Source organism: Anolis carolinensis, chromosome 1 (genome assembly GCF_035594765.1).
Source record: "Anolis carolinensis isolate JA03-04 chromosome 1, rAnoCar3.1.pri, whole genome shotgun sequence".
Classification (NCBI taxonomy): Eukaryota; Metazoa; Chordata; class Lepidosauria; order Squamata; family Dactyloidae; genus Anolis; species Anolis carolinensis.
Genome location: NC_085841.1, coordinates 198,974,486 through 198,989,422, shown reverse-complemented (window position 1 = coordinate 198,989,422; position 14,937 = coordinate 198,974,486). Strand labels below are relative to the sequence as shown.

Sequence of the window (14,937 nt, the reverse complement as noted above, 5' to 3'; positions counted from 1 at the left end):
GATTTTACAAATTAAGCACCAAAACATCATGATATACAAAAAATTGGACAGAAAAAGTAGTTCAATACGCAGTAATGCTATGTAGTAATTACTGTATTTACAAATTTAGCACCAAAATATCACGATATATTGAAAACATTGACTAGAAAAATACATTGGATAATCCAGAACGTTGGATAAGCGAATGTTGGATGAGACTCTACTGTATATAAAGACAGTGTAGAAGGGGCCTGAAAGTAATTAAATTGTCTTAAATGTCTGAGTTCACATTTTCATATAAGAAAATCCCTTTGGCCTTCAATGAATGAGGGGTTAGAAGCAAATACAGAAGGTAACTGTGGAAATTGGACATGAAAAGGTGTACTGTAATCGTCTTTTAGTTCTACATGTGGAGAGAAATTGTTAGAGTTTTGTTCATCCCTGACAATTTAAGAACTTTACGCAAAGCAAATTGTAATAGTTTTAAATTGTTTTATCTGATATGTTAATAAAGGTTTTTTATATCAGAATATGATATTTTAACTGATTACAGTAGAGTCTCACTAATCGAAGCCTCGCTTATCCAAGCCTCTGGATAATCCAAGCCATTTTTGTAGTCAATGTTTCCAATATATCGTGATATTTTGGTGCTAAATTCGTAAATACAGTAATTACAACATAACATTACTGCGTATTGAACTACTTTTTCTGTCAAATTTGTTGTATAACATGAAGTTTTGGTGCTTAATTTGTAAAATCATAACCTAATTTGATGTTTAATAGGCTTTTCCTTGATCAGTCCTTATAATCCAAGATATTCGCTTATCCAAGCTTCTGCCGGCCCGTTTAGCTTGGATTAGTGAGACTCTACTGTATGTATTGTGGTCGGATGTATTTGTATGAATTTATATGTAGTACGCCGCTTTGAATCCCACCCACTGAGAAAAGCGGGATAGAAATGAATAAATAATAGTAATAATACTTCTACATCATCTGGACATACTCTTTCAAAGTTTTTTTTTTGTCATTCCTAGCAGAAACTCTTATAATTATTTAACAACTGGGAGTCGGGGGGAGAGATTACAAACCAACACATATGGTCCCCAAGGCTCTGATGATACTGATCAGTGTGCTATCTGCTATCCTTCCACTCCTCAGCAGCCGGACCAAAGGACCAATTCCATTTCCTTCACAGATCTGATTCTGGTGAAGTTGGCTGTCTTTGCTAAGAGCAATGACGGCTTCACCTCCTTCCAAAATAACAAAAACAAGTGTTTAACATCGTTTGGTACCTCAATTTGTTTATGCATCCTCACAGTTGCATGTATACACATTCTTCTCGTCTTCTTTTTTAAAAGGTGACTTACCAACACACTGCATTCTGTCAGATGGAGAAAGAAGCATATCTATAATAAGGTTGTATCCAATCTGTTCAGCCATATATTTTTGCTGCTTCAAAGTTTGGCCTGCGAGTGCCCAGAGGGTCGCAGCACCTTGTTCTTTAACTTTCAGGTGAAAGGCCTGGAAATTAGACACAAAAATGACAAAATTATACAATATATTGACAAAGGCCTTCCTTACAATATTTTAGGGCTGGCAGTGTCCTCCACAAACACCATCCTGCCCCCCACCCAAGTGAAGGCTTTCATGCAGGAACCATTTCATCCTAGATGTTGTGTTTTTCCTCCAGAATGGACATCCCAGGGTTCCTTAATTTGTACGACCCCGCCCACTGCCTCTCCCTTAACCCTTTCCTACACTTTCCCATGGCACACAGTTAATGTTGGGAATCATCGTGGACTACTCAAGTCTAGATGTAGTTAGATAGATGATAGGGTTAGATTGAGGGAATCCTTTCCCTGTTTCCAAAGCATGCCTAGACAGGCTTTACTGTGTTTCACTCTGTCCTGTTTACGTCACATCCCTTACTTTGAAGTTAGTAGAAATGTGACTCTTTAGGGATACTAACTTCTTATCCATTGGAATGTTTATTGCCCCAATAAAGGGCACGACCATGCGGTCAGTCGCCCGTCTCTAAGCTTCTTCTCCCTTTGTTCTTCTAGCTAACAAGAAGCATCTTGCTGTCTCTCCTGGCAAAATGTAACTATTTAGATGTTTGTTATTTTTCCTTTCTTATTTTTCCTTAGAAACCAGTCTAGAGTAGACTAGACAGCTCCCAAGCCTTTCTATCTACAATGGAGTTCTTTTTACCTGAATAAATACCTTTTTGAACTTTTACTGAGACTCTACAGTCCATTGCCATCCTAAATGGTCAAAGGCTTCTCTTGTTCGCCCCGTGTAAGTAACTGCTGCATTTAAAAGCTTTGCTTTTGCTACTCTGCTGTTTTTTGGTGAAATCTCCCCCAGAGAGGGTTAAATTGAGTCTAACCTCTCAGAGATTACCACAACAGTTAACACAGAAATTGATCATCAACTGAACAAAGGGTTTACCTTCACTAATACTGTGCCACCCCCCCCCCCCACGACAATGGACTGGGACCAAACTTGGCACAGAGAAGCCCCATGACCAACTGAACATACTGCAGAGGTTTAGGGGAATGGACCTTGGTTTTGAGAATTGTAGTTCACCTGCATTCAGAAAGCACTGAACCCAGCTGACGTAAGATCTGTACCAGACTTGGCACATAGACCTGACATGACCAGCTGTGCATACAGTTTTGGTTTGCGGGTGACTGACCTCGGATCTCGGAGTTGTAGTTCACCCTTATCCAGACAGCACTGAACCAAGCCAACGGCGGATTTGGACCAAACCTCAGTATATTATCTAACATCCCAAAACAAACAATGCCTTCTTCTAATAACCAGGGTCCTCAAGCTAGTCAAGCAATAAAAGTGAGTTTCCAATTTTTAGTAAGTTAGTGAGTGGCCCTCAGTGGCGCAATGAGTTAAATCCTTGGGCCAGCAGGACTGCTGGCGGTTCGAATCCGGTGACTGTGTGAGCTCCCTCTGTCAGCTCCAGCTCCCCATGCAGAGACATGAGAGAAGCCTTCCACAAGGATGGTAAAACCTCAAACATTAGGGCATGCCCTGGGTAACATCCATGAAGACGGCCAATTCTATCACGCTGGAAGCGACTTGCAGTTTATCAAGTCACTCCTGACATGAAACAAAGTACCGTATATACTCGAGTATAAGCCGACCCGAATATAAGCTGAGGCACCTAATTTTACCACAAAAAAACTAGGAAAACATTGACTCCAGTATAAGCCGAGGGTGGTAAATTTCTGAAATAAAAATTGATACCAATAAAATTACATTAATTGAGGCATCAGAAGGTTAAATGTTTTTGAATATTTACATAAAGCTCAAATTTAAGATAAGACTGTCCAATTCTGATCAAATCATTATTTTTATCTTCTTCAATGTCAATGTGCTTAAGTATCCTTTTAATAATAATAGAGTAAAATAATACATGTAATAATAATAATAATGAATACAGGAAAACAATACGTGTAATAATAAATAGAGTAAAATAATAAATGCAATGATAATAATAAGATCAGAGTGAAATAATAATTGTATTATTAATAATAATAAAAAGAGAGTAAAATAAATGTAATAGTAGCAACAATAATAGAGAAAAATGATAAAAGTAATAATACCAATAATAATAGGGAAAAATAATAAATGTACCATATATTCTCGAGTATAAGCTGACCCAAATATAAGCCAACCAGGACCCTCACCTGAGTATAAGCCGAGCGGGGGCTTTTTCAGTGTTAAAACAAAGGGCTGAAAAACTAGGCTTATACTCGAGTATATACAGTAAGTTAGTCTGATTAAACTTGCTAGGATTTGCCATTTTGGTAAACATGATTAGGATTGGTGAGGTCCCTCCAATGATGCCAAATAACTCATAAGAATGCTCAACACCTTCCAAATATGAAAAAATGCCAAATACTTGCCTTCAGGAGCTTTAAAAGGAATCTTGTCACAGATTTGGCTAGGAATCTCATCTGGATGTAACTATTATTGGCACAGAGTGCCTCAATGGCCATCGCTCCTTTCACCTGGACACTGATTTTCCTTCCTCTGAGCAGTTCAACCAGACGGCCAATGACATGAGCCTCGACAATGGCGTTCTGCATCTCACAATTCCCACGCGCAACTTCTGCAATGGTTGCTGAAGCCACCGCTAGTAGCACATCTAGATGCAGAAAAAGTAGTAAGATGGCAGTCAGACACACTAATGAAATAATAAACATAATAAACAATGGAAATAATAATAACAGCGGCCATGCATTCGTTACTGTATTTATTTATTGTGCAGATCACAGATTTGCTTAATTAATAACTCTCTGATAACTTGATGAATGATGTCCAAATAATATTCTTAAATCTAACCTACTAAATCTATACTGTCTTGCAGATCTTTAATATGTCTAAAAAAGAAAGGAAGGAGAAAAAGAAAGGAAAGGAAAAGCAAGTTTGAAATGTGGCAATGGTGCCACAAGAGCAAATGTGAATACAAAACAGTAATCTAGACTCACGGTTATGTAACAAAAGAACATTCAGGTGCTTGTCCATAGAGCAAAATAAAACAAAATTCAAATCCACAAAACAGTAACACCTTTGTGTTGTCGAAGGCTTTCATGATCGGAATCACTGGGTTATTCTGAGTTTTCCGGGCTGTATGGTCATGTTCCAGAAGCATTATCTCCTGACGTTTTGCCCACATGTATGACAGGCATTCTCAGAACTTGTGGGGTCTGTTGGAAACTGGGCAAGTGAGATTTATCTGTGGACTGTCCAGGGTGGAGGAAAGGACTCTTGACTGTTTGAGGCAAGTGTGAATGTAGCAATTGGCCAGCTTGATTAGCTTTGAATGGCCTTGCAACTTCAGAGCCTGGCTGCTTCCTGCTTGGGAGGGATCCTTTGTTGGGAGTTGTTAGCTGGCCCTGATCGTTTGCTGTCTGGAATTCCCTTGGTTTTTTTTTTGTTTGTTTCCCCCCCCCCCCCAAAAAAAAGGATCCCCCAGGCAGGAAGCAGCCAGGCTTTGAAGCTGCAAGGCCATTCAGTGCTACTCAAGCTGGTCAATTGCAATATTCACACTTTCCTCAAAGAAGACAAGAGCTCTTTTTCTCACCCTGGACAGCCTTTCAAACATTTTAATGTGGAGATGAGTGAATTAGTTTTAAAAAGGCATTCCCTGAGCTTTGGGTGATCTTTCAGTGCTGTAAGATATTTAGCATTAAGGGATATTTAGAGTCAATAGAATCATTTCAAACATGCATATTAAAATAGGTAGCCATGTAACTAATTTCAAACAGTTGGACGAAACTGATCCCCACAAGTTAAACAAAACATTTATTCCATCTGCTGGGTTTAATAATGAGTTTATTGAAAGTCAACAGTTTTCAGTATAAACCTTCCTCCCACCGGAAAATTTGACGTTTCTTTCTGGGCTTTACCTGACTCTGAATCTAAGAACTGGACCAGTGGTTCAATGCCATTAGCTTCTTTCACTTTCAATTGGTTCTCGTGGTTGTTAAGGCACAATACTCGGATGCAATTTATTACATTTACTAACAGATCGTGTAGATCATACTGCAACAGGTTGACAAGTGCAGGAATTGCACCCTATAGAAAGAAAATGTATATGAACAGCATAAGGAAAAAAGCAGTAACTTCTATTAAAGTATCAGATAGTTGCCCATCCTGACCATGAATATATTCTGCAGGAGGTAGGACAGAGTCATGTCAGTGAATACTCATGGAAATTTTCCTCTTGTGGAATGGGTGAGGAGAAGGCTTTATACCAACAGCTCCCCAATCCTGTATCTTTCCCCAAACTGTACTCTAGATCAGGGGTCCCCAAACTAAGGCCCGCGGGCCAGATCCGGCCCGCCGGAGCCATTTATCCGGCCCGCGGCAGCTTTCCTCCCTTTCCTGTGTTGTCCCGCTCCCTGCACAAGCCTTTCCGCCTTCCGGCCACTTTTCTGCTCTGTGAGCCTTTGAGCCTCACCTGGCTCCCCACTCTCCCTTCATAAGCTGTGGAGGAGCCTTGCCTTTTACTGCTGATCAAAAGGTATTTTAATTATTATTTAATTAATTATTAATTACTAAGGTGTGTTTCCTCCAGGTTTAGCAATACGTTGATCAGCAATATACTCCGGATTTCTCCCTGGGCTGGAGGCCTGAGTGAGGGAGAGTTTCTTTCCCCACTCAGACTTCCAGTCCTGGGAGAAATCTGGAGTATATTGCTATTTCTGATTAACAATATACTCCGGATTTCTCCCTGGGCTGGAGGCCTGAGTGAGGGAGAGTTTCTTTCCCCACTCAGACTTCCAGTCCTGGGAGAAATCTGGAGTATATTGCTATTCCTGATTAGCAATATACTCCGGATTTCTCCCTGGGTTGGAGGCCTGAGTGATGGAGAGTTTCTTTCCCCACTCAGGCTTCCAGTCCAGAGAGAAATCTGGAGTATATTGCTATTCCTGATTAGCAATATACTCCGGATTTCTCCCTGGGTTGGAGGCCTGAGTGATGGAGAGTTTCTTTCCCCACTCAGACCTCCAGTCCTGGGAGAAATCTGGAGTATATTGCTATTCCTGATTAGCAATATACTCCGGATTTCTCCCTGGGTTGGAGGCCTGAGTGAGGGAGAGTTTCTTTCCCCACTCAGACTTCCAGTCCTGGGAGAAATCTGGAGTATATTGCTATTCCTGATTAGCAATATACTCCGGATTTCTCCCTGGGTTGGAGGCCTGAGTGAGGGAGAGTTTCTTTCCCCACTCAGGCTTCCAGTCCAGAGAGAAATCTGGAGTATATTGCTATTCTTGATTAGCAATATACTCTGGATTTCTCCCTGGGCTGGAGGCCTGAGTGAGGGAGAGTTTCTTTCCCCACTCAGATCTCCAGTCCTGGGAGAAATCTGGAGTATATTGCTATTCCTGATTAGCAATATACTCCGGATTTCTCCCTGGGTTGGAGGCCTGAGTGAGGGAGAGTTTCTTTCCCCACTCAGACTTCCAGTCCTGGGAGAAATCTGGAGTATATTGCTATTCTTGATTAGCAATATACTCCGGATTTCTCCCTGGGCTGGAGGCCTGAGTGAGGGAGAGTTTCTTTCCCCACTCAGACTTCCAGTCCTGGGAGAAATCTGGAGTATATTGCTATTTCGGATTTCTCCCTGGGCTGGAGGCCTTAGTGGGGCCTCTCCAGTATTATTATTATTATTATTATTATTATTATTATTATTATTATTATTATTATTATTATTAACATTGAGGATGGGTGGCCATCTGTCAGGTGTGCTTTGCTGTACTTTTGGTGCACAAAGGAAGAAGAGGGTTGGACTAAATGGCCCAAGGGTCTCTTCCAACCCTCTCCATTATTTTATTATTATTAGTAACATTGAGTCTGGGTGGCCATCTGTCAGGGGTGCTTTGCTGTGGTTTTGGTGCACAAAGGCAGAAGAGGGTTGAACTAAATGGCCCAAGGGTCTCTTCCAACTCTCTCCATTGTTTTATTATTATTATTATTAACATTGAGTCTGGGTGGCCATCTGTCAGGGGTTCCTTGCTGTGCTTTTGGTGCACAAAGGCAGAAGGGGGTTGGACTAAATGGCCCAAGGGTTTCTTCCAACCCTCTTTATTATTATTATTATGATTATGATTATTATTAGTATTATTATTAACATTGAGGCTGTATTTGTTTCTTTTTTTAACCTCAAAATAAAATATGTGCCATGTGCATAGGCATTTGTTCATAGTTTTTTTTTTAAAAAAAACTATAGTCCAGCCCTCCAACGGTCTGAGGGACTGTTAACTGGCCCCCCGTTTAAAAAGTTTGGGGACCCCTGCTCTAGATCATCGGTTCTCAAACTTTTTAAACACAGGGCCGGTTCATGGTCACTCACTATGGTTTGAAAAAAACATGAACCAATTCCTATGCACACTGCACATAGCTTACTTGTAGTGCAAAAAACCCTGAAAGGACAATACAATATTTAAAATGAAGAACAATTTTAACAAACATAAACTTACCAGTACAGTAGAGTCTCACTTATCCAAGCTAAACAGGCCGGCAGAAGCTTAGATAAGCGAATATCTTGGATAATAAGGAGGGATTAAGGAAAAACCTATTAAACATCAAATTAGGTTATGATTTTACAAATTAAGCACCAAAACATCATGTTATACAACAAATTTGACAGAAAAATTAGTCCAATATGCAGTAATGTTATGTTGTAATTACTGTATTTAAGAATTTAGCACCAAAATATCACGATATATTGAAAACTTTGACTACAAAAATGCATTGGATAATTCAGAACCTTGGATAAGCGAGTCTTGGATAAGTGAGACTCTACTGTATTATTATTATTATTATTATTATTATTATTATTATTATTATTATTATTATTATTATTGATCTTAACAACAATAAGACTATTTAGAAAGTACTACTGGACTATTGTTAAAGACAGAAGAGAAAGTCGGAGAAAGATGCTTCCGCAACTGGTTCCTAATTTGTTTATCATGATCAAAGCATCCCCATTATGCTCTCATAGTATGGAACATCAAAACATTAAAATCCTTATAATCCTGGATTTCTTGTAAAAGGCAAGCAAGTCTGTCAAAAAATATTCCCAGTGATGAAATGTGATCACAAGATAAAACCATACTTTCTTTTTAAAATTGGAGATGGCAACAGCAGGAAAGGAGACTAAGCATCTTTTGAACAGACCTACCTGTTCTGCAATGATGGCCTGATTATTGTCCAACTGAGCTATATCATATAAAAGGACAGCGCAACGAGAAAGGAGGTCAGGATGATCCGAAGCCAACAGTTTAATCAATACTGAAATGCCACCTGCATCTACCAAGGCTCTAGCAATCGAGTTATGGGTTGAGATGTTGCTCAGCACCCCCACAGTGATGCACTCCAATACAATATCTCCGCTTTTTAACAAGCTGATTAGGGAGGGTATAGTACCTGCATGTAGCATAATGAAAGAAATGACATAGTTGTCAGTTAAACAAGCATAAATCAAGGACTTCAAATATCCTATTCTTCAAAACAAGTTCATAATATTATCCAGGAATGATAATTTTATTTTTCTATTAAAAATCTTAATTGTCTCTACACAAGAGGTGATTTAAACTTAAAAGCAGTGCATGTGATTGAAACCTAAAAACAAAACAACAACAAAATACAGTGTTCCCTCACTTATCGCAGGGGTAATGTTCCAAGACCACCCGCAATAAGTGAAAATCCACGAAGTAGGGACACTATATTTATTTTAGTACGAGGGTTATCCAGAAAGTACATTACGTTTTGGAATTAAAAATGAACAAAGTATAGGAGAAAACATTTACCACATGCAGTTGAAAGCCACACCCAAATACCACATCTCATATAGTCGCCATTCAAATCTAGGCACTTACCATAGCAATGGAGCTTTGCAACTCCTTCCCCACTAAATTCTGCCGCTTGCTTCCTCAACCACTTGTTTCCAACAATGGGGCGTGGCTGGCAATGCAGCATTTTGGCGACGCTGTGCAGCTGCTGAAAGGGGTGACTGGCTGGTTGAGGACAAGCGGCAGAATTTAGTGGGGAAGGAGTTGCAAAGCTCCTTCATCGCTATGGTAAATGCCTAGATTTGAATGGTGACTACATGAGATGTGGTATTTGGGTGTGGCTTTCAACTGCATATGGTAAATGTTTTCTCCTATACTTTGTTCATTTTTAATTCCAAAACGTAATGTACTTTCTGGATAGCCCTCGTATTTATACATTATTTTAGTAGCTATACACTATTATAAGTCTTTATCAACCAATTGTGTGTTGATAAATTGCCTCCTTTTCCTCCCGTTGCCGCTTGGGTTCCTTTTCTCTCACTTCAGCTTCTCCTTCCTCCCTTCCTTAGGCTGTAAATTGTAATTTTTTATGATTTATAATATTCTTTTAGAGTTTATTAAAAAACTGCAAAACAGTGAATCCGCAAAAAAATGAACCGTGAAGTAGTGAGGGAACACTGTATAGAATAAAACATTTGTTTAACATCAGTCAAAGGACAATATTTACAGGAGCTCTTTTTGTGTGTGTCAGGAGCGACTTGAGAAACTGCAAGTCGCTTCTGGTATGAGAGAATTGGCTGTCTGCAAGGATATTGCCCAGATCTTTGATGTTTTCACCATCCTTGTGGGAGGCTTCTCCCATGTCCCCACATAGAGCTGGGCCAGACAGAGGGAGCTTATCCGCTCTCTCCCCAGGTTGGATTCGAACCGGCAACCTTCAGGTCAGCAACCCAACCTTCAAGCCAGCACAAGGGTAACCCATTGCGTCATCAGGGGCTCAAATGAAAAGAATATACAACACCTGGAATCATTAGCTTTAACTATAATAGACCATAAGAACATGTTTCCCATTTGGTTCAAGGCTGTTCCATAAATACCTCTAGGGCAAGTTTTCGAAATAGGTGTCACAGCTGAATAAAGCCTTTCTGTGTATACATTAACATAATATTCAAAGCACACAAAGATACCACACCTGACACAGAAAAATGAAAGTATACCCAGGAGAAAGCACTTTTCAAGATGATAACAAATTATATGTAGCTGTGATTATAACTACTGGCAGTATGATGGTTTTTCCACAGTTCATACTTTTGCCTGGTTATGTTGTTGTAACTTATTCTCTCCATCACTCATTGGAGTTTAATTGAGTCCTTTCTTGTAGCCTTTTGTGAACACTGGCCATCAATCTACGTGTCTTACTCTTGTGTACATTCCCCTATAAAAGCAGTTAGATACTTTGTTCAAGGATGAACAGTTATATTCAGTTCAAGGTAATAGTGCCATTGCATGCCGTGCCATTGTGCATCAAGCATCATACATTGATGTGCATTGGTACACATTGTATATGTTGATATGCATGTTCATTCTATTAATGAGGTGATATGTATAACTCCATAAAATAAAGCTACACTCTATTTTCTCCATGTAGGACCTCAGCCACCTATTCATGCAGAAATTCAATTTCATTAATTTCTCCCCATTCAAAATTGCAGGGTAGCGGACTGAACAAATTGGATCTCTCTTTGTGTGATTAAACGTCCTTTTCATGCCTTCCACAAGTGTAAATTCCCCCATGGAAGTAGTTTGGCATTTTTGTTTGATGTGGAACATATTCAGCTCAAGTTTGGGGAAGCAGGGCTGTACATGTAGTACCATTGTGTACGTAGATCAACAAATGCACATAAATCTATACATGCATACCGATGCATGTGTGACTGTCCAACTGCATATTTGGTGTTGTAATCAACTGTACAATGTTGCCTTTCAACACAAAAGTTGCCTAGCACAATCAATGCGCAACTCTGGATTTGTAGGTTTATATTATACAACCCCAATGTAGGATCTCAGGTACTGTTTGGATTTGCCAGATACAGAACTACGTCGTCGTTGTTACAGGGAAATTTATCCTGATTTGCTCCCATTCTAGGGTCCCTTACACACAGCTGAATAAAATCTCACATTATCTGCTTTGACCTGGGAATATATGGCAGTGTGGACTCAGATAATCCAATTCAATGCAGATATTGTGGGATTTTCTGCCTTGATATTCTGGGTTATATGGCTGTGTGGAAGTCTGTGAGAGTCCACTCACAGTTCATTTTTAATCAGATTTACTGCTCGTAGTTGCAAATAATGAGCAAAGAATAATCAGTTCTTTGTGAATTCTAAACCATTCTTGTCTAATTTACAAATGCACAAAAGTGTTTAATTGCTTAGCATTAACATTGCTTAAATAATCAATTTTTTAAAAAAAGCCATCTGTTTGATTGATTTCTGGAGTGGAAATAAATTCCATTGCAGTGCAGAAGAAAATTTATTTCTAGAATTTTATTTCTAGAATTTATACCCCACCCTTCTCACCCGGGGGGACTCAGGGCGGCTTACAACAGTTGGCAACATTTAATGCCAAGAACTTAATAATAAAACAAAAACAGTACATATAATCAATTAAAACTATAAAAATACATCATTAAAATACATTATAAAATTAAAACATATGTAAATTAGATCCATTTGTCTAAAAACCTCATGCTTCAGCCTTCTATCGGACCATGGTAATAAAATCACACATTGTGGGTGCAATGCAGTTTTTTTAAAAAGGATAGCCCTACATTCACAAGAAAACTGTATCACAATCCATGCAGGCATATATTACTGTATATACTCAAGTATAAGCCAAGTTTTTCAGCCCTTTTTTAGCACTGGGAAAGTCCCCTTTGGCTTATACTCGGGTGAGGGTCCTGGTTGGCTTATATTTGGGTCAGCTTATACTCGAGTATATTGGTACATTTATTATTTTCTCTATTATTATTGGTATTATTACACTTATTATTTTACTCTATTAATTATTATTATTACACTTATTATTTTACTAAATTACTATTATTACTATTACATTTATTTTGCTCTTATGTTTTATTGTTAATACATTTATTAGTTCGCTCTGATATTATTATTATTTTACTCTCTTATGATTAAAAGGATACATAAGCACATTTACATTGAAGAAGATGAGAATAATCAGAGTTGAACAGTCTTATGTTAAATTACAGTTTTATGTAAATACAGTAGAGTCTCACTTATCCAACATAAACGGACCGACAGAACGTTGGATAAGCGAATATGTTGGATAATAAGGAGAGATTAAGGAAAAGCTTATTAAATATAAAATTAGGTTATGATTTTACAAATTAAGCACGAAAACATCATGTTATACAACAAAACTGACAGAAAAAGTAGTTCAATAGGCAGTAATGCTATGTCGTAATTACTGTATTTACGAATTTAGCACCAAAATATAATGATGTATTGAAAACATTGACTACAAAAATGCGTTGGATAATCCAGAACCTTGGATAATCGAGTGTTGGATAAGTGAGACTCTACTGTATTCAGAAACATTTAAACTACTGATGCCTCAATTAATGTAATTTTTCTGGTATCTATTTTTATTTTTGAAATTTACCGCTCTTGGCTTATACTTGAGTCAATGTTTTCCCTGTTTTTTGTTTTTGTTTTTTGTGTGTGGTAAAATTAGGCACCTCGGCTTATATTCGGGTTGGCTTATACTCAAGTATATACGGTAATTTATTGCTCTTCTTATTTATAAAATTGCTTTGCATGCGAATACCTACATCATTGCTTTTATTTATTTGCATATGCACTGTAAAGCAACTTAGAAATGAAATTCTGGAGGCATTTTAATATAAACACCTATTGTCAGAAGACAAAGGACATATTTGTATATATCATCTCTCCATTTCTCACCTGCATCTAAAATACTCTTCCAGTAGTTATCTTTGGCCAGACAAAGTACTTCTAAACACCTTACTGCCATTTCCCTTTTCTTCCGAACAGCTTTACAGTCCAACATATCTGTTGAGAAATTCAAAAGTAATCTGAAGATGCTTGCCAATGATGCAGAATGATTTATCTCCATTTTTTCCTCACCAGGTACAATGTTATGTTGCCACCAAGTGGTAATTTATTGTTCTTTCTGGATGACAATACATTAGTAGCAGAGCTTTCCAAACTTGTAATGTTAGAGACATGCTTTTTAGACATGCATCCTTTCATAACATGGTAATTCACAGCAAAATGAGAACTAAACTAACCCCTTTTAAGAGTTTAATACTATTTTGGAAAAATTTCTGTAAACCACTCAGAACCAAAAAGAGACTGTACATGTTTACCAACAAGAATTTTCCAAACTGGGAGATCAGGATTATGGAGCTCATTTAGATGCTTCAGAACTTCTGTGTGGAAATTCATCACTGCCAAATGAATGATAGTATTTCCCTCAATGTCTTTCTTCAGCCAGTTGGCTCCAAGTGAAAACAAATACCGGATAGTATCCAATGCTCCAGATGTAGCTGCAAGCAAAAGTGGGGTGGAGTGAAACCTGTAGGCAGGAGAATTAAAAAAAAATATCATGACACAACAACAAATAACAGAGAATGAATTAAACTGACTTACACAATGGCTTTTGGTGTTTAGTGGAAGCTTAAATGAAAAAATTAATGTTACAGCCAAGTCCTATACATATCTGTTTAGTGGGATTTACTCCACAGAATACAATTTCAGTTCAGAACATTGGAAATTGTCTAATAAAGGTTCTTCAGGTTCAGGCAAGCACCTTTCAAAGTCCTATTTGGAGGTGCTGGGATTTACTTATTTATTTACATCCACCCTTTCTCTTGGCACAGAATTCAAGAGGGGGATGAAAATATGGGACATATTTTTACAAGTATTTTATAGAACCTGAATCACCACAAAATTAAAAATGTAACAAAATGTGTAGCTCAAGGAAACAAACTTATTAGCATTCTACACCACAAACTCATATCCCGTAGTTCTGTATCTGGCTAGTCTGGCTTTCCATAGAATCATAGAATCATAGAATCATAGAATAGTAGAGTTGGAAGAGACCTCAAGGGCCATCTAGTCCAACCCCCCGCTAAGAAGCAGGAAATCGCATTCAAAGCACCCCCGACAGATGGCCATCCAGCCTCTGCTTAAAAGCCTCCAAAGAAGGAGCCTCCACCACGGCCCGGGGGAGAGAGTTCCACTGCCGAACAGCCCTCACAGTGAGGAAGTTCTTCCTGATGTTCAGGTGGAATCTCCTTTCCTGTAGTTTGAAGCCATTGTTCCGTGTCCTAGTCTGCAGGGCAGCAGAAAATAAGCTTGCTCCCTCCTCCCTATGACTTCCCCTCACATATTTGTACATGGCTATCATGTCTCCTCTCAGCCTTCTCTTCTGCAGGCTAAACATGCCCAGCTCTTTAAGCCTCTCCTCATAGGGCTTGTTCTCCAGACCCTTAATCATTTTAGTTGCCCTCCTCTGGACGCTTTCCAGCTTGTCAGCATCTCCCTTCATCTGCGGTGCCCAAAACTGGACACAGTATTCCAGGTG

At 38.7% G+C, this 14,937-nt stretch overlaps 1 protein-coding gene across 7 annotated transcripts in view; it reads right to left on the bottom strand.

Annotated features, from left to right (window-relative positions):
• The window catches only part of ankar (ankyrin and armadillo repeat containing), a 75,001-nt gene that overhangs the window by 19,323 nt on the left and 40,741 nt on the right, over positions 1-14,937 (bottom strand). For 6 of the 7 annotated variants that reach the window (XM_062963617.1, XM_062963589.1, XM_062963583.1 and 3 more), the window contains 7 exons: positions 13,718-13,926; positions 13,293-13,400; positions 8,696-8,940; positions 5,412-5,580; positions 3,906-4,147; positions 1,347-1,500; positions 1,068-1,229 (listed from right to left, as the gene is read on the bottom strand). In XM_062963617.1, the coding sequence (XP_062819687.1) occupies positions 1,068-1,229; positions 1,347-1,500; positions 3,906-4,147; positions 5,412-5,580; positions 8,696-8,940; positions 13,293-13,400; positions 13,718-13,926 (1,289 nt within the window). The remainder of the gene's footprint in view (positions 1-1,067; positions 1,230-1,346; positions 1,501-3,905; positions 4,148-5,411; positions 5,581-8,695; positions 8,941-13,292; positions 13,401-13,717; positions 13,927-14,937) is intronic. The other variant, XM_062963612.1, reaches the window with a different exon arrangement.